Source organism: Mytilus californianus, unplaced genomic scaffold (genome assembly GCF_021869535.1).
Source record: "Mytilus californianus isolate M0D057914Y unplaced genomic scaffold, xbMytCali1.0.p SCAF_1, whole genome shotgun sequence".
Lineage (NCBI taxonomy): Eukaryota > Metazoa > Mollusca > Bivalvia > Mytilida > Mytilidae > Mytilus > Mytilus californianus.
In genome coordinates this window covers 87,494,402-87,513,713 of record NW_026262581.1, presented here as the reverse complement: position 1 = coordinate 87,513,713, position 19,312 = coordinate 87,494,402, and the positions used below count along the sequence as shown (strand labels likewise).

The following is a 19,312-nucleotide window of genomic DNA, read 5'->3' as shown; positions in this document are numbered from 1 at the left end:
TCAATTTTTGTTAAAATCAAACTAAGTTTAATTTTGGACCCTTTGGACCTTAATGTAGACCAATTTAAAAACGGGACCAAAATTAAAAATCTAAATACACGGTTAGATTTGGCATATCAAAGAACCCCAATAATTCAATTTTTGATGAAATCAAACAAAGTTTAATTTTGGACCCTTTTGACCTCAATATGAACCAATTTGATAGCGGGTCCACAAATAAAAAATCTAAATACATGGTTAGATTCAGCATATCAAAGAACCCCAAGAATTCAATTTTTGATGAAATCAAACAAAGTTTAATTTTGGATCCTTTTGACCTCAATGTGGACAAAGTTGATAACGGGGCCCAAAAATCAAAAATCTAAATACATGGTTAGATTCAGCATATCAAAGAACCCATATGTTCAATTTTTGTTGAAATCAAACAAAGTTTAATTTTGGACCCCGATTTGGACCAACTTGAAAACTGGGCCCATAATCAAAAATCTAAATACATGTTTAGATTCAGCATATCAAAGAACCCTAAAAATTCAATTTTTGTTAAAATCAAACTAAGTTTAATTTTGGACCCTTTTGACCTTAATGTAGACCAATTTGAAAACGGAACCAAAAATTAAGAATCTAAATACACGGTTAGATTCGGCATATCAAAGAACCCCAATAATTCAATTTTTGATGAAATCAAACAAAGTTAAATTTTGGACCCTTTGGACCTCAATGTGGACCAATTTAAAAACGGGGCCCAAAATCCAAAAACTTAATACACGGTTAGATTCAGCATATTAAAGAACCCCAAGAATTCAAGAATAAAACCCCATTGAAATTGATCAAGAAATTAGCAATTTATACGAAGTATCTTCTTTTGCACAATACTGTGCAATTGAATATTTCTTGCTATTGAGCAATACTGTACAATTGACAATTTCTTGAACACAAGTTATTGTCTGGAAACTAGAAAAATGCTTATTTTTGGCCCCTTTTTGGCCCCCAATTCCTAAACGTTTCGGGTAATTACCCACAAACTCAATTCCAGCTTTCCCTTTGTGATATGGAACCTTGTAGTACAATTTCAGAAATATCCAAACACTTACACACAAGTTATTGTCATGAAACTAGAAAAATGCTTGTTTTTTGCCCCTTTTTTGGCCCCTAATTCCTAAAATTTTGAGGCAATTACCCCCAAAATCAATTACAGCCTTCCCTTTGTGATATGGAACCTTGTGGTACAATGTCAGAGAGATCCATACACTTACACACAAGTTATTGTCTGGAAGTTACAAAAATGCTTATTTTTGGCCCCTTTTTGGCCCCTAATTCCTTAACTGTTGGTACCATAACCCCCAAAATCAATCCCAACCTTCCTTTCGTGGTATTGAACCTTATGGTAAAATTTCATGGAGATCCATTCACTTAAACTAAAGTTAGAGTGCGAAAACCAATGTGTCTTCGGACGACGCCGGACGACGACGACGACGACGCCAACGTCATACCAATATACGACCAAAAAATTTTCAATTTTTGCGGTCGTATAAAAACCAGTCAAACTCAAAAGATCGGTACGAAGTAGAGAAACCACTAACGTTAAAACAATAGAGACAACGCACACATACTGTTAGCTAGATCAAAGCCAAGTACAGCTAATACACAACTCATGTTCTGAAGACTGAAGTATGTTACATGTAAACATTTTCCTGCTCAGTCCGATTGAAAATCTAACATTTATTCAAATGACCCCTTTTAGAAAAAATATTTTGAAAAAGAACATTATGCGTTGCGAATATTTTCCTGGACTCAAGTGTTTTGCTGGTAGCAATAAACAAATTGATTGCTAAATGATATTTGGAAGAGAGGGGTGGAAATAAGTGAATTTGAATTTACTTTGTGTAATTCCTTAAATTTGAAGTTAGATTTATAAGGGTCTGGATGAAATAGCATACTTGAGAAGTGTAGTATAACTATATTTATTATTTCAACATAAGATAGTGTTTCTTAAAATGTATGGTTTTAAAAGTTAAATAACATAACACGCGACTAAATCACACTATAGGTGCCTTCTTACCTTTCACCTGGTCAAGTATGCTATAGGTGTCAATATTTAATCACTAAAACAACAGCCTCCAATAAATGTTTTGTATTGTGTAATTTTATACATAAGGTGAGATGTAAATAAAATATTGAATTGAATTGTTTACATAAAAGGGGGAAAAGTGATAAAATTGTTAATTGAATATCCTAATGCAGAAATAGTGTGATAAAGGATTTTTCACTATACAAATCCTATGTGTGATGTATGGTTTCCAACCAAAAAAATTAAAAGCATAACTTTTGCTGATAATTTATACCTATTAAAAGTCTCTATGTAACCAAAAAAAAAAAACACAAAAAAAACAGACAATTTGCGAACGCCTAATTTGACTTTTACTATAGTTTTTTTTTTCTGCTTCTGGCGCACATATAATTATAACATTACCGTAACAGAGAGAAAAAAGAACAATTTGATCATCAATAATTAGAAATTTATATTTTTAATCATGATAAAAAGTAGTTTTATTTAAATAAAAAAAACGCAGAAAGCGGTCTATTAAATTTATTCATCAGACAAACCAAATATGTATGGTAACAATCCGATCGGTATTGTCTGAAAAATCGTCGTTGTTGGACTCTTCGCATGAAGAATTAATATCCTTTTCTTGGTTATTTTCCACACACAATGGCTCAAATTGATGAGGTCAATTGTCTTTATAGTTTGTCAGTAATCGGGAAAAGTGCTGTCAATACTGTCCATAGTGTATCGACATCGTCCAGTTAGAGACATTTTCCCAGCTTGTAACCACTGACGTAAGCACGATCATGTGATGGTTATCTAATTAAAAATCATTCATTATGACAAGCACTGGATTCTTTGACCAGAAAATGCCGATTGATCAGGTTTTGACCAGCAAAATTGTACAAAACATGTTTTAAGACTAATATTTATTAATTTAATAAAAAAAAACAATCGTGTCACGTCTCCTTTAACATTGATCAATGAACCATGAAAATTTAGGTCAAGGTCAAATGAACCCTGCCAGACAGACATGTACACCTTACAATCATTACATGCTTTAAATATAATTGACCTATTGCATATAGTATGTAAGAAACAAACTTAATCAGGAAAACTTAAGATTGACCAATGAACCATGAAAATGAGGTCATGGTCAGATAATAATTGCCAGACAGACATGTACATCATAAATATTTTCATACACCAAATATAGTTGACCTATTGCATGCAGTATTAGAAAAACAGACCAAAACACAAAAACTTAACTTTAACCACTGAACTATGAAAAAGAAGTCAAGGTCAGATGACACCTGACAGTTGGACATGTACACCTTACAATCATTCCATACACCAAATATAGCAGACCTATTGCTTATAGTAGCTGAGATATGGACTTGACAGCGAAAACTTAACCTTGTTCACTGATCCATGAAATGAGGTCAAGTGAAAACTGTCTGCAGGCATGACGACCTTACAAGGTTGCACATACAAAATAAAGTTATCCTATTACTCACAATAAGCGAGAAATTAAGAATACTAAATATATTTTTTTTTTTTTCAAGTAGTCACTAATCCATGAAAATGAGGTCAAGGACAATGGATATATGAGACGGAAACTTCATAACATAAGGCATCTATATACAAAGTATGGGGGATCCAGGTCTTCTATCTTCTGAAATATTAAGCTTTTGATTAGTTTGTTAACGCCCCTGTGGTTGCCTCCTGATCATTATCCCTATGTCAAGCTTTCTGCGACACAAGTCGCAGGCTCAACAAAAATCAAGTCAAATATCGTTTTTGTTTCAATTATAGTCTTTTTGATGCCCAACTGATTACTATGGTTGCCTTTTGTTACTAAGTCTTAAGGGATTAAAATCGGGATAAGACCAAAAATAATGTCCGGCTGGCTCAAATATTTATTGGAAGCCCTGCTCACCACACATTTATGACAGCTTATTGACCAGTACAGTCAAGGTATATGTATGGATGGACAGACCATAACTCTGTCATACAAAGGAACAACTTATACACAGAATCTAAAGTGCAATGTTTTTAGTAATAACTGTTTTAGTTTTTATTAACCTGTCAAATCTGTCTCAGCTACAGTAATAACTGTTTTAGTTTTTATTTACCTGTCAATACTGTCTCAGCTATAGTAATAACTGTTTTAGTTTTTATTTACCTGTCAATACTGTCTCAGCTATAGTAATAACTGTTTTAGTTTTTATCTACCTGTCAATACTGTCTCAGCTATAGTAATAACTGTTTTAGTTTTCAGTATTAAAGCTAGGATTTCAAAAGGGCAGGGAGCCAATCACGAAAAGGGCACTTTAGCACGCTGATTGATAATTCAAAAAGGGCATGTCAAACATTGTCTTTTATTATGTAAATAGCAGGGGTTTCAGCTAAAGTTTGAGGGCTTTAGTCACTTTTACATGAGATGAAAATCAACTTTATTTTGGGTAAAAGTAAGGGACCAAGGACGTATATTACTAGCTATACATATGCCCAAGTCCTTCAATGACCAGAATCTTTGAAGGCTTTAGGCATGCTACAAATATAGGCAGTTATTGCATGATTTGACTGATGTGATGCTTAAATATGAAGGTTAGAAGAAGGATCTGGAAATCTAGTTCACAATTTCACTTCAGTTATTTTCATTGGACATTCCTGATCAACAAAAGTTGGGTTCCTCTTTTTTAAAACCAGGAATCACAGCAGAAATGAAATTGTAACGACTATTTCACTGCATAATCATTATGCCTGTAAAAAATGTTTAAATGAATATTTGGAATTCATTTTATAAACTTGTAACGATTAAAATAACAGTATATTTTAAATTTATCAAGAATAGATCATGTTTACTTTCGATTTTTAAACTAAATGAAAACAGGAAGTGACAAGAGGATAATAAATTTAGAATGAATCCGGATTCATACGGATTGGTTCGTGTTTAACAAAAAGGCAAGAAATTATCATTTTTTAAATTAAGTTGCTCAGTAAGAAATATATTGTCTCTCTCATTTAATTTGATACTTAATGATTTCGTATTTTACATTTTATTGTCTATCAAATTTATAGGAATACGTTCGCGCATGTGCAGTACATGATAAAGATAGCACTTGTTTGACTCGTGAAAATATTTCTAAACGTTTTGAATACAGTTTTATCTTTATAATCGAAATTGTCGAAAGATTTTGTTGAAAAGTTATAACAAGAGTTCACACACTGAAATGTCTTTCCTTCTTTACTAATCATTGATATTATGTTGATAGTTCTAAATATAAAGCTTTACTACAGCTATCACATAAACTTAACATGATCCAAGAAAATGAGGTCAAGGTCATATAAACAAAACAAGAAATACATGTACACCTTACAATCAATCAATACACTAAATATAATTGACCTATTGCTTATAGTTTCTAAGATACAGACTTAACCAAGAAAACTAAACATTGACTAATGAACCATGAAAATGAGGTCAAGGTCAGATGAATCATGCCAGGCAGACATGTACAGCTTGCAATCCTTCCATACAACAAATATAGTTGACCTATTGCTTATAGTAATAGAAAAACAGACCAAAACACAAAAACTTAACACTGAGCTATGAACCCTGAAAATGAGGTCAAGGTCAAATAAAACCGGCCAGACTGACATGTACATCATAGAACATTTCCATACACCAAATATAGTTGACCTATTGCATATGGGCAATAATTTGGTATTCGGCCTTTGGTTTCTTTTTGTATCTTTTTTTTTAAGTTCTAAAATTTTAACTTTTATTCTTTTGGTTGTGTTGGTGTGAGAATGGTATTAATGGAACAAGTGGGTTTTTCGAGAAAAAATTAATCCATTTTGATTCACCGTTTTCGTGACAGGAAACAAAACAGGAAACAAAACTTTATTTTCTTTATTTTGCACAATTTATTTCAAAAGACATAAACGAACACCATTACTAGTGTTACTTGCTTCATGTTAATATTTAAAATCTATTTTCAATGTTAAATTAAGGTTTTTTTTAAACGTGACAGGAAACCATAAGAAACCGAAAGCATTTTTTTAGTTTTATTTTATTGGAAAATCAGCTTAAAATAATCTGAACAGTAAACTTTTTCTTGATAATGTTACTTATAACTTTGGTTTTTAAATTAAGGACTGTTTTTGATAATTTTTTTCCAATAGACAATAAAAACTATGAGAATATAGAAACAAGGGTGTCACTAAAATAAATTATTTTTTGGGCGCCAACTGATTTTGACTACCAATGTATTTTCTCTTGCTTTTCGTTATAATTCTTATACACTTTTATATGTAGCACATGTGCCTACTAACCCTTAGAAACCCAATGAAGTGTGCTAGCTAGCTCTGTAACACAATTGCATGGTTTACACTTTGTGCTTATGCGTCACTAACCAGAAAATTCAAGCCCTGTATAAACTGGGAGATCTAGCTAGTGCTACTTATCTTATATAATGTACTTTTCTATAAAGGGCTGTTCCAGAACTGAATGTATGGGGGTGTTGGGAGGCACTTTCTCAGCTCTCATTTTTGATTAAATTGGAAAGATGCAGGACATTTTAAATTTCTAAATTTTATTGAACACAAAACAAAAAGCGTGATTCAACAAACATATTAATGTTTGGAACATCCAATATGTTAGTGATAAAAATAAAATTGAGAATGGAAATGGGGAATATGTCAAAGAGACAACAACCAGACCAAAGAGCAGACAACAGCAGAAGTCCACCAATGCGTCTTCAATGCAGCGAGAAAATTCCGCACCAGGAGGTGGTCCTCAGCTGGCCCCTAAATAAAATTGTGTGCTAGTTCAGTGAAAATGGATGTCACACTAAACTCCAAAACATATAAATGAACTAAAATTAAAAAACATACAAGACTAAGAAAAGCCAGAGGCTCCTGACTTGGGACAGGTGCAAAAATGCAGCAGGGTTAAACATGTTTTGTGAGATCTCAACCCTCCCCTATACCTCAAGTCAATGTAGAAAAAAGAAACACATAGCAATACGCACAGTAAAACTCAGTTTAAAGAAGTCCGAGTCCGATGTCAGAATAGGTAACAAAAGAAACTAAGCAAAATGACAATGATACATAAATGAACAAAGGACTACTAGCAGTTACTGACATGCCAGCTCCAAACCTCAATTAAACTGATTGAAAGATTAGGTCTTCATCATATGAAAATCAAGTACATGTACAATCCCTCCCATTAGGGGTTTAGTATCATACCATCATAAAATATATGAGAACATAACCTGTATCATGCCAACAACTGGTTTTAGAATAAATGTGTTTATTTCCGATGCAAAGACCCTATAATTGAATCAATATTAATATCAAAATATGCCATCCTTAATGATTTTGATGTCCATTTTATCCACAGTATAAGTAGTATCTTGTAACGTCCACCCTGTCCCTTGCTTTTTGTAAAATTGCATGTTTTTATATAGATTAGACTGTTGGTTTTCCCATTTGAATGGTTTAATACTAGTAATTTTTGGGGCCCTTTATAGCTTGCTGTTCAGTGTGAGCCAAGGCTCCGTGTTGAAGACCGTACTTTGACCTATATTGGTTTACTTTAATAAATTTTGACTTGGATGGAGAGTTGTCTCATTGGCACTCATACCACATCTTCTTATATCCAATAAAAGTTTGAATTGTTTTACATTTGTGATTTCAGGACCTTTTATAGCTGACTATGTGGTATGGGCTTTGCTCATTGTTGAAGGCCGTACGGTGACCTATAGCTCAGCTGTAAATTTCTGTGTCATTTGGTCTCTTGTGGAGAGTTGTCTAATTGGCAATCATACCACTTCTTCTTTTTTTATATAGACAAGATTTCATATACAAAACATTATTTTGCGGGTGTATAGAAATTCAATGAAATCCTATAATTGTTCACCCCATTCATTACAACTGCTGGAAAATTACAATTAAGTACCATGGATTACAGAAATATAACCAAAAACCTGATATACCAAAAAGAATAGCCCTGTTTATTTCACTAAATTTCTTTCCAAAATTTGTGACCACAAATATATAAATCTGATTAAAAAAATTCTGGTAAGTTGTTATTGGGCTCGTTTCTCTAAAGGTCACAAGTTTGATTGTAACTTCTTATCATTCAATACAAACTATGACCGATCTTCAAAGTCACAAGTCCTTAGATTAAACAGAACCCTAGTTCCTTTCAGCAAAGGCAACTGTAAAAAGCTTATTTTACATGTCAACATTAAAGTTACATGTTATTTCATGCAATGTTTTATCATGGCAAATTTGATATAGGTGAACATATTTTCAAAGCAAAATGTTACTTTTAAGTTGAAAAGAAAAGTGTTTTGATATATTGGCCATGCAGGCAGTGAACCGGCACTACTTACCTGAAGGGAAATAACACTTTTGAAAAGCTATGAAATTGTGACACATACAAATGAACTGGATACAACATTGGCGGTTCCCATGTATTGATTTACTACTGGCATACTTATGCATTTAAATTTGCATCTCTGGTTAAAATCTGTCTTAAATGTAATAGTATTACCAGAGACATATATACACATGTATATATGTCTCTGGTATTACTATAAAACTCCTAAATATGTGTTTGTTTTGAAAAAAAATAGTGCAATTTATTCAGAAATTTCCACATTTTCTTAATTGATACAGGATACCATAATCGTTGTATCTTGATGTTTTAGCCAAAAAAATGTAATTATTGGTTTTGAAATTCCAGTTTTATACAATAAAATACAATGTCAAATTCCTATTAATCCAGTAAAGTAAAAAAACTTTTAACTTGGAACTAAATTCTTATAGTAGGCATCATGTGATATTTGTGACCTGTACACCATCTACATGGTTTCCACATGTTAACCTTCTTTAGTGGGCTAAAATCGATAAAGTACTTCCTTTTAAGTCATGCATGGTAAAAGTTTACTTCTTCTTTGACAATATTATTGCATTTTTGAAAAGTGTTTGCTGAATATTATTAAAATTAAAAAAAAAAAAATTGTGACAAAGATACCAACTCTGTACATTCCAAGTGTAACGGTATATCAACATGTAATTTTTAAAAAATTATCTTCATTTACCTAAAATATCAAGTACAATTTACTGCTAAAGCAAAATCAATTCAACGAGCATCGGTAGAATGATAAGAGACGTAATGTTGAATGAATTCTCCAAGGAATCTTTTCATCGTTATCCGGAAACAAAGTGTGTTGTAACGTCCCTCGAATAAGAAATCGATTTTGTCAAGTCATTGGGCATTTATTTTTACTCAAGATAGTATGTAACATTATGCACGTAGGAAAAATGATAGACCCCCGTCGCGATCTCTTTGAAAATTGTATTTTCCTTTTTTAAACAATATGAAAACAGTCTACAGAATGTGCTTGCTACTATCCCGTTGGAAACAAAAACGATGTTTAGACCTAATATTTCATGTACCCGGCCGTAAGCGCTTAATCACATGTTCACCACATGTTTCACGTATGACCGGAAATGATTTGGACTGAACGACAAAAACAATTTTAATAAATAAAAAGTAAATAACTGGACTTCTATTTCATGTGAAATGTAACGCATAACGATAACGTCATTTTCTAACTTAATTATTACGAAGAACAAAAATAGAATGTAAATAACCACTGATTTACCTGTTTGGACATCTCGCGAGAGTTCATATTTGCATATTGTTATGAAGAATTCATTTACAATAAAGCAGACTACACCATCTAAAATTTGCGTTACGAAATCGGAAACCAAAGTAACGCTACTTTTCTTACACCTGCTACAAAAATAGTTATAGTTCTTAGCAATTTCTTCTGACTATTCTTTTTGATCGATGTTCTTTATTATTTGAAAGCAAAAGTTACGATTTTGCAGGCGACGATTATCTTAAAATCGGGCAGCGTTACGCACTTCGGAAGCGATAATAACGCTAAGAAACGACATACAAAAGTGGCCGAATAATCTTAAATATTTGTTTATTTCAAGTTCTCTCTAGGGGAGAATGAAAAGCACCTATATTTTAATAGAAATAATAGCATTTGATGGTGGAGCAACAACTTCTCTCAACAAAATACAATATTTTATCACTTTTCTATCGTTATCGGAAACGGTCCCAATACCAAGTTATTGCCCATATATAGTTTTAGAAAAAAAGACCAAAAACTCAAAAATTTAACATTGACCACTGAACCATGAAAATGAGGTCAAGGTCAGAAGACACCTGCCAGTTGGACATGTTCACCTTACAGTCCTTCCATACACCGAATATGCTAGACCTATTGCTTCTAGTATCTGAGATATGGACGACCACCAAAACTTAACCTTGTTCACTGATCCATGAAATGAGGTCGAGGTCAAGTGAAAACTGTCTGACGAGCATGAGGACCTTGCAAGGTACGCACATACCAAATATAGTTATCCTATTACTCATTATACATGTTATAAGAGAGAAATTAACATTACAAAAAATCTTAACTTTTTTTTCACTGAACCATGTAAATGAGGTCATGGAAAATGAACATGTGACAGACGGAAACTTCGTAACATAAGGCATCTATATACAAAGTATGAAGCATCCAGGTTTTCCACCTTCTAAAATACAAAGCTTTAAAGAAGTTAGCTAAAGTCGCCGCCACCGGATCACTATCCCTATGTCGAGCTTTCTGCGACAAAAGTCACAGGCTCATCAAAAATGTGACGAAACTACGTCAAACAAGCTGCAAATAGTGATCGTTTGGGAAATTTTGAAATTAAAATGCGAACTGTCTGGGGAAAAATTATTTTGTTCAATGGACGAAACTACAAAAACATCTATAGATAAACGAACTGCAAATTGTAATCTTTTGAGAAATATTGAAATTGAAATACCAACTGACCAATTTTACTGGGAAAGATAATTATAATGGTCAATTAGACCATCAAGAGGCTTATTAATTAATGGATTAGTGACCAATCCGATAGCGATTAGCAGATTACCTGTAATCACAACTTATAACACCTGCTGTAAATGTTAATTAGCTGAGGGTCATAAGCTTGTCAGAAACATGAAGGCAGGTGGAATTATATAGTATTTTCATCAAAATAATACAATAAAGGCATGAAAAGGGCAGGGTGTCTTAAAATTGGCACATGGCCTCAGAAAAAGGGCACAGGGCGTCAGTCGGAAAAGGGCAGGCGGACCGCCCTATGAAAAAGATCAAGCTGGAAAACTGGTTTTTATTTACCTGTCAATACTGTCTCAGCTATAGTAATAACTGTTTTAGTTTTCATTTACCTGTCAAAACTGTCTCAGCTATAGTAATAACTGTTTTAGTTTTTATTTACCTGTCAAAACTGTCTCAGCTATAGTAATAACTGTTTTAGTTTTTATTTACCTGTCAATACTGTCTCAGCTATAGCAATAACTGTTTTATTTTTTATTTACCTGTCAATACTGTCTCAGCTATAGCAACAAGTGAAACTGCGAGCTACTGCTCACTGATGATACCCCCGCCCAAATATTTCGGTAAACAAGAAGTTGTTGAGTGATGAATCTGTAAACACATCACACGGTATAGCCGACTTATAAAAACCCTAAAACCAAATTTCAGAAATCCTTATGATGCAGTTCCTGAGAAAGATGCGACGAAAAATATTCATGGGACGGACGGACTGACGGACAGACTGAGGTAAAACAGTATACCCCCACTTTTTTAAAGCGGGGGTATAAATTTAAAGCGGGGGTATAATAACTGTTTTAGTTTTTATTTACCTGTCAATACTGTCTCAGCTATAGCAATAAGAATTTGGCCTGCTGCCTCCACTTCATTTTTTCTAATAAGATCACTGATTCTACGAAAGTACCAATCATGAAAACCTGTTTTGGCCTTCAGAAATAGGTCACATGTGTCCTTGTACGAGTTGTATCTTAAATGAAAGGTGCATAAAAATAAGACTTAATACTAGCAGTTTATTAATTTCTTTGAGGAAATCCATGATGTAATGATATTAATCTGTGGGGGAAAAAAATTACCATTTTTTTCATTCAGGACTGCAAGTTTAAAACAGTAGAAATGAAAATGACGAAAAAGAATTGCAACCTTTATTTTGTTGTCGAAAATCACTCTTTTCAATTTTAAATCCATTTAGTTGAGGGGTTCTCTATCTATCAAGTGGGAACCATTAAGCCAAACAGACCAAGATATAATTGAAGTACTTGCACACACTGAAGGGTTAAGATTGCATTCTTCCTGCAGTGGGAACTAAAAACTTAACATTGCATTGTATTACTATAGCATTGGAAGGCAATACTATGGATTGGATATACGTCCTTTGTCCATAATTGTAGCCAGTTCAACTACAAATATGGACAATTGTATATGGACAAAAAAGATATCTCCAGTTTTAAATCCAACTTTGACAGTGACAATCTTGATAGTTTTAGAACAGATATATTCATACACCATGCACAACTTATGTAATTTTCTTGAAAAATATGGTCAAATATAAACACATCATTTTGTAACTTAAATATCAGAGTACATATTTTATTGATAAATTTCTTCTACGTTTTTTTTGCCCACAAAATTTGTGAAAAGGTCTGGAAAATTGATGACAACCAAGCCAGCTTGGAAAGGTTTTGATTGCATGGATGCACTCATTACCCTGAACCTGGATGAAAATAAAACTTAAGTATCAAATTTAAGAGAAAATAATAATTGAGTCATTTATAGCTTGGATGATGATGATAATGGATGGCTGCTTAACGTCCAGCGGCAAATTGATATGCATATTCAGGACAAAACATGTTAATGTAATATGAATATTAGCCCTGATTTATACTAGACTGACACAATGAGCAGGATTTTGTCATCTTACCCAGACACATTATTCTGACTCCGAGCCGACCAGTCTTTGCTCTTACTCCTTAATGCTGCATGCTTAGCGGAGAAGCAGCAAATACCAATTTTAAAGTCTTAAGTTTGACCTGGCCGGGGTTCGAACCCATGACCTCCTGCACTCGAGGCGAACACACTACCAAGAGACCACCTAGGCTGTTTTTTTAGATTGGAAACAATAAATGATACATCAACTTAATTGATAAACTGTTGAAAATTTTTGTCAAGTGGAAGAATGCAATATAAATCCCATCCAGTTAAGAGAACAAGGGTGTCCTTACATTTACTAGTACTACTGTTAAAGCCATCAAGGGTCATAAAAAATAAACAAGTGGCTATTGTCAAAATCTTAAAGAGGTAACCTCCATGTCATGCATTTTGTCATTACTAACAACCTATTCATATTTGAAACAAGAAATCAGCTGTCAAATTGACAGCTAACAAAATTTTCTGTATTTTGAAGGCGCTTTCAGGCTTGTCTGACCTACCACATTCTGTACCTCTTTTAAACTGAAATATTTATCATGACGTGAGTAACTTATGAAATAGGGTTTCCCCTTTTTCATTTATTTCTTAATACAATTCAACAACATTTACCTATCGGACAGATCAGATGCAAGTTTCTTCTTGAGTTTCTCCAATGATATATCCCATGTTGACTGCTCATCTGGTAGCAATCCAAAAGTTGGATCAGGTGCTCCCTGTAGTGTATTATACTCAGAATGGATGTCTCTGATTTCATCTATAAAATAAAGAGTTAACAAGGAATGAGCTGTCAAGGACCATAACTCCTTAATGGCAAAAATGAAAATCATCAATATCAAACTTGACCATCATTTTGTCATCAGTAATAGTCAAAGCAGAAAATTTTCAAAATCAAAAGCAAACAAAAAAACAGTGTAAAGTTTGTACATGTAGTAATTTGGTCCAATCAAACTAAAGCTAGTGTGTGACATGAAGAAAATTTAAATATATCCACATGCACTTTTATTTTACCTATATATCTTTATGTAACACAAGGTACTTAAGTTAACATGCATTTTTCGTGAAATGACACTCAGTCTCATTTTTTTACTTTTTCTATTCCAAGTATTTTATCCTAATAAAACTTTTCTTGTATATATACATGAATTTATCTACACAATGGTGTTTAACAGGCCTACCTTTGCGGTCTGAATTAATTAATTGCAGGCCTGCAAGTAGTTTGACAAAATTATTGATGTATGAAAAGCTTTAACCTTAAGACTGTATCTTAATGATAACTGTAAACAAGAATGTGTCCATAGAACACGGATGCCCCACTCGCACTATCATTTTCTATGTTCAGTGGACTGTGAAATTGGGGTCAAAACTCTAATTTGGCATTAAAATTAGAAAGATCATATCATAGGGAACATGTGTACTAAGTTTCAAGTTGATTGGACTTCAACTTCATCAAAAACTACCTTGACCAAAAACTTTAACCTGAAGCGGGACAGACAGACGAACAGACAGACGGACGCACAGACCGAAAACATAATGCCCCTAGGTGGGGCAAAAAAACTAGAGGCTCTCAAGAGCCTGTGTCGCTCACCTGTATCTACTGTGCTTTTGGAAATCATGTAAAATAAGGTTAAAATCATATAGATACCCTAATAATGATTGAGGCCAAGTTTGGTTTAATTTGGCCCAGTAGTTAAATTAAAAGCTGAAGACTTTTGAAAAGATTTACAAAAATTAACAATAAATCGCAGAAAATAACTTAAAAGGACAATACATGTAACTCCAATAAGATGTCAATTGCCAATTGTTCATGTTAACTTATTTGTAGATCTTTCTTTGCTTGATATTTTTGCTGTTTACAGTATATCTCAATCTATAATGATATTCAAGATAATTAACAAAAAATAAAAAATTTTCTTTCCTCCGCTCCAAAATTTATTTTACCCAGGGCCTGTATAATGCTGAAAATGCCTTTAAATGTTTTTGCCCTTCAAAAAAATTTGGGCAGGGGTTCCCCTGACCCCGACTAACCCGCCGGCTCTGGGGGGCATTCACCCAATATAAATGTGCTGAAAGAAAAGATATAATAATGGTCCAAGGACACAGTTATCGTCCTTTGGTTTTCGTTGTCTACAAATATAGTCCCTAGTGTGAACAGTGTATAACTTGCATCTTTTTTTTGATACACTTTCCCAATTTATTTCTTGATATTTTATGCATGAAATATTAAGTAAGGGGATGAAATTACATGTTAAAAAAATTTGGGTGCTGAATCTTTAAGTTTAGTAGTGATTTGGTCCAGTTAAAAAAGGTCAAAAATTAGAATGTCTGAAGCTGTCAAACTGAATTTTAGCCCCCCTTAACACAGAACTGTCAATATTTTGAGTTAGAGCTGGTAGAAGTTTCTATAATTTTGATATTATTTGTATCAATAGTAGTACACTACACTGTAAAAATCTTTTTGAGATAGAGCAGGTGCGATTTTTTTAATTTGAATTTATTGTCTAAAAGAAATGCACTACGAAATAACTGTGTTCTCGGGCCTAAGAGATGAATTCCGTAAATGTAGATTCTGTACTTTGGCAACTTTCCTGAATGGTTTGCTGGTTTCAATTTGTCAAACTCAATAAAAGTAAAGGATTTACATCTTTGTTTGACAGAAATTCTGTTAAAATGTCCCATTTTGGCATTATACGGCTAAAATAAGCATTTTAAAGCAGTTTCCATTTTATGCTTAAGAGCCATGCTGACTTTCTATCTGACAGCTTTTTATGTTCCTGATATTTGTGTTTCTAAGCTTAAATCAAATTTAATTAACCATTTGTGAACTCGGAATCTAGAGAAAAGTAGATTATCACAGAAAAAATGTGCAGAATATTTGTATTTATGTCCCTGGTTAAACGGCCTGTTAGATGTATGTGAAATGTGAAGAGCTTTGTACATAAAATCTGTAGTCAATCACAAATATTTCACTAAATCTGTAAAAAAAACACTTTACAATGATCAGTACACCCTATTCATTTCATATGCTACCATAATTTTCTTCTTTAGGATAGTAAGTGGTTCAAATATATGCCAAATGAGACTAAAACTACATGCAAGTTTTCCATTGAAAAGTGAAAAACTGGTCATCAGACCATACTGTCTGCCAAAAAAAGTTAAATTCAAGAGTCCTTTTGCAATTAGACTTCTTGTATCATGACATCTTAGCATAGAAATGAGCAAAAAGTAACAAATTTCAATTTCTTATAGCCTCTGTGTGCATTTTTATATGTAAATATGGGCTACGGCCTAAATCGACTCTAAATAATTCTCAGTCTTACATGGCCTAAGACCATTTTATACTCATGTGGTATGCTTTTTGTAACTTTTTTTTACATTTAAAGTACATTTAATATATATGGAAGAATAATGTATGGTTAAAAAACTTCAAAAACTTCAAATTGGTTGAAAAACATGCATGTTTATGTAAGGCTTCCCTTAATTCGAAATTCTCTATTTTCAGGCACAGGCTCATATAAATTTGACTTTTGAATAACTGTAATAAATCTGATAAATCAAATGAGTGTTCCGTTGCTTTTAATACTTATTATATTAAATTCAAGAGTATTTAAAAAGCAAATTTTTGCAATATTTAAATTTTTTAGGCCAAAATCTTGACAGTTGAAAATATTTGATTTAAACGTCAAAAATAAACATACAAATTTCAATATTAAAATGGCCCTAGTTTCTATAATATATATCCTATGGCCATGAAACTTGGTCAACTATCTTATAATTGCCTAAGCTTAAGTCATGCAAAGTTTTATTAAAATTGGTCAAGTCTTTCTATCCTATTAGGTCCAAGGACACAGTTATCGTCCTTTGGTTTTCGTTGTCTACAAATATAGTCCCTAGTGTGAACAGTGTATAACTTGCATTTTTTTTTTGATACACTTTCCCAATTTATTTCTTGATATTTTATGCATGAAATATTAAGTAAGGGGATGAAATTACATGTTAAAAAAATTTGGGTGCTGAATCTTTATGTTTAGTAGTGATTTGGTCCAGTTAAAAAAGGTCAAAAATTAGAATGTCTGAAGCTGTCAAACTGAATTTTAGCCCCCCTTAACACAGAACTGTCAATATTTTGAGTTAGAGCTGGTAGAAGTTTCTATAATTTTGATATTATTTGTATCAATAGTAGTACACTACACTGTAAAAATCTTTTTGAGATAGAGCAGGTGCGATTTTTTTAATTTGAATTTATTGTCTAAAAGAAATGCACTACGAAATAACTGTGTTCTCGGGCCTAATGATTTATAGAAAAAATAACACTGAATAATTCTAAAAATGGAACATATCAAGGAGAAATTATAAGCCCCCCCCCCCCCCCCCCCTGGAAAAAAAATCAAGTCATCCCATTGTAGTCTTACAATAGTTATTGAAGACCCCTTATTATTTAAATTAGTTTTCCAAGTTGTGACCATTTGAAATTGTTTCTTACATTTTTCACATAGACTTCTATAGTAAACCCTTATGTTCTATTTTTACCAATTGGAACCATGTTAGTTGTAGGGCAGGGTCATCAGATACATTTTTCAATCAAGATACTCCAATAATAATTGTGGCTAAGTTTAATTCTATTTGGCCAAGTAGATTGAGGGGAGTAGATTTTTGTAAAAGATTAAAAAAATTTACGAAAAATAGTGAAAAATTGACTTTAAAGGGCAATAACTCCTTAAGGGGTCAATTAACAATTTTGGTCATGTTGACACTGATGAACATTTTAACCCCGTTAGATTTTCTCTTAATGCTTAAGTTTCAGAGATGTAAGCCAATCAAAGTGCTGGATAGCACCTGTGGAAAGTTTGCAACGGTAGATGTGTATTATTTCAAATAGGTTGTAGATGTGTATTACTTCAAATAGGTTGTAGATGTGTATTATTTCAAATATGTATTTAATCACAGCTTTGGTGTTTTTCCCTAAACCATTGTCTCATCAGCAATTATCAAAAATCACTTTTTTCATATGTTTGTCATGTAAAATTTTGATAATTTCTATTGCAACCTTAAGCTGTAGATTTAATATAATCAAATATACAGAAAGCCCAGCTAATTTCTTTCTGTGCCCATCCCATGTAAAGGGCCTGTGAATAATTATTTTTTATTGATTAATGTCCTTCATATTTGTTTGTAGTAAATTGTATTATTACTAATTAAGCAATTAGTTTTCTTGTTTGAATTGCTGTATATTGAACAAACTCGGACTATGATTAGTAGATTGTGTGGTTAATGGTTTTTTCCGACTTCTAAAATTTTTTACTTAATACAAGAAATAATTGTAACAGGATGCTGAAACGAAGTCTCCCAAACAAACCTCCCATTATTAGTCATTCCCATGGTCGCCTGACATCGGGCAAATTGGTTTGGTCTAGTTAAGTGATATGCATAAGTGACGCCTAGGGATTAACCCTGTATATAATTTTTTTGAAATCATGAAAAGGAATATATATGGTTTAGGGGTGGGGATCTCGACCGTTTACAAGTTTACAAAAAAAAGGGGGGTGGGGGTGACCCCCGTTAGCTTCCCCTATATTTCATTTGATTTGTTTTATTGTCCCATACAAGAATATATATGATTTAGGGGTGGGAATCTCAACCTTTTACAAGTTCTCAAACAGGATGGGGTGGGGGTGACCCCCAGGGACTCCCCCTATATTTCATTTGATTTGTTTTATTGTCCCATACAAGAATATATATGGTTAAGGGGTGGGGATCTCGACCGTTTACAAGTTTTCAAACAGGAGGGGGTGGGGTTACCCCCAGGGACTCCCCTATATTTCTTTTGATTTGTTTAATTGTCCCATACAAGAATATATATGGTTTCAAGGTGGGGATCTCGACCGTTTACAAGTTCTCAAACAGGAGGGAGTGGGGTGACCAAGAGGGACTCCTGCTATATATCATTTGATTTGTTTTATTAACCCATACATGAATATAAATGGTTTAGGTGTGGGGATCTCGACTGTTTACAAGATAAAAGCCCATTCTCAAATTGAAGTGTGTGGGGGGGGGGGGGGGTGACCCCAGGGACTCAACATTTATTTCATTTGATTTGTTTTATCGTCCTGTGATCACTACTGAAGACCGTGTGTGTCTATCACTTACTGTTCTCAAGTTATAGTCATTTGAAAATTAAAAAAAAAAATCCCATAGGTTTCTTTAGTAAACCCTTCCCTTCTGTAGGCCCCTCAAAATACCCATAAATAGATCCCAAGAAAAAAAATAAGAAGAACTGAGCAAAAACAATAAGTCTCCAAACTTTGTTTGGGATAGTCCGATTTTGTAATAGGCCAAGTTTGTTATAGTCCGAGTCTGTTATGGGCCG

At 33.2% G+C, this 19,312-nt stretch overlaps 1 protein-coding gene and 1 long non-coding RNA gene across 4 annotated transcripts in view; one reads left to right on the top strand and one right to left on the bottom strand.

Annotated features, from left to right (window-relative positions):
• The window catches only part of LOC127709331 (uncharacterized), a 317,830-nt gene that overhangs the window by 71,813 nt on the left and 226,705 nt on the right, over window positions 1-19,312 (top strand). The window lies entirely within an intron of this gene.
• Window positions 1-19,312, bottom strand: part of LOC127708918 (uncharacterized) — a 132,406-nt gene that overhangs the window by 45,824 nt on the left and 67,270 nt on the right. For all 3 annotated transcript variants that reach the window (XM_052214114.1, XM_052214096.1, XM_052214105.1), the window contains exons 6-7: window positions 13,558-13,702; window positions 11,835-11,989 (exon numbers count right to left, since the gene is read on the bottom strand). In XM_052214114.1, the coding sequence (XP_052070074.1) occupies window positions 11,835-11,989; window positions 13,558-13,702 (300 nt within the window). The remainder of the gene's footprint in view (window positions 1-11,834; window positions 11,990-13,557; window positions 13,703-19,312) is intronic.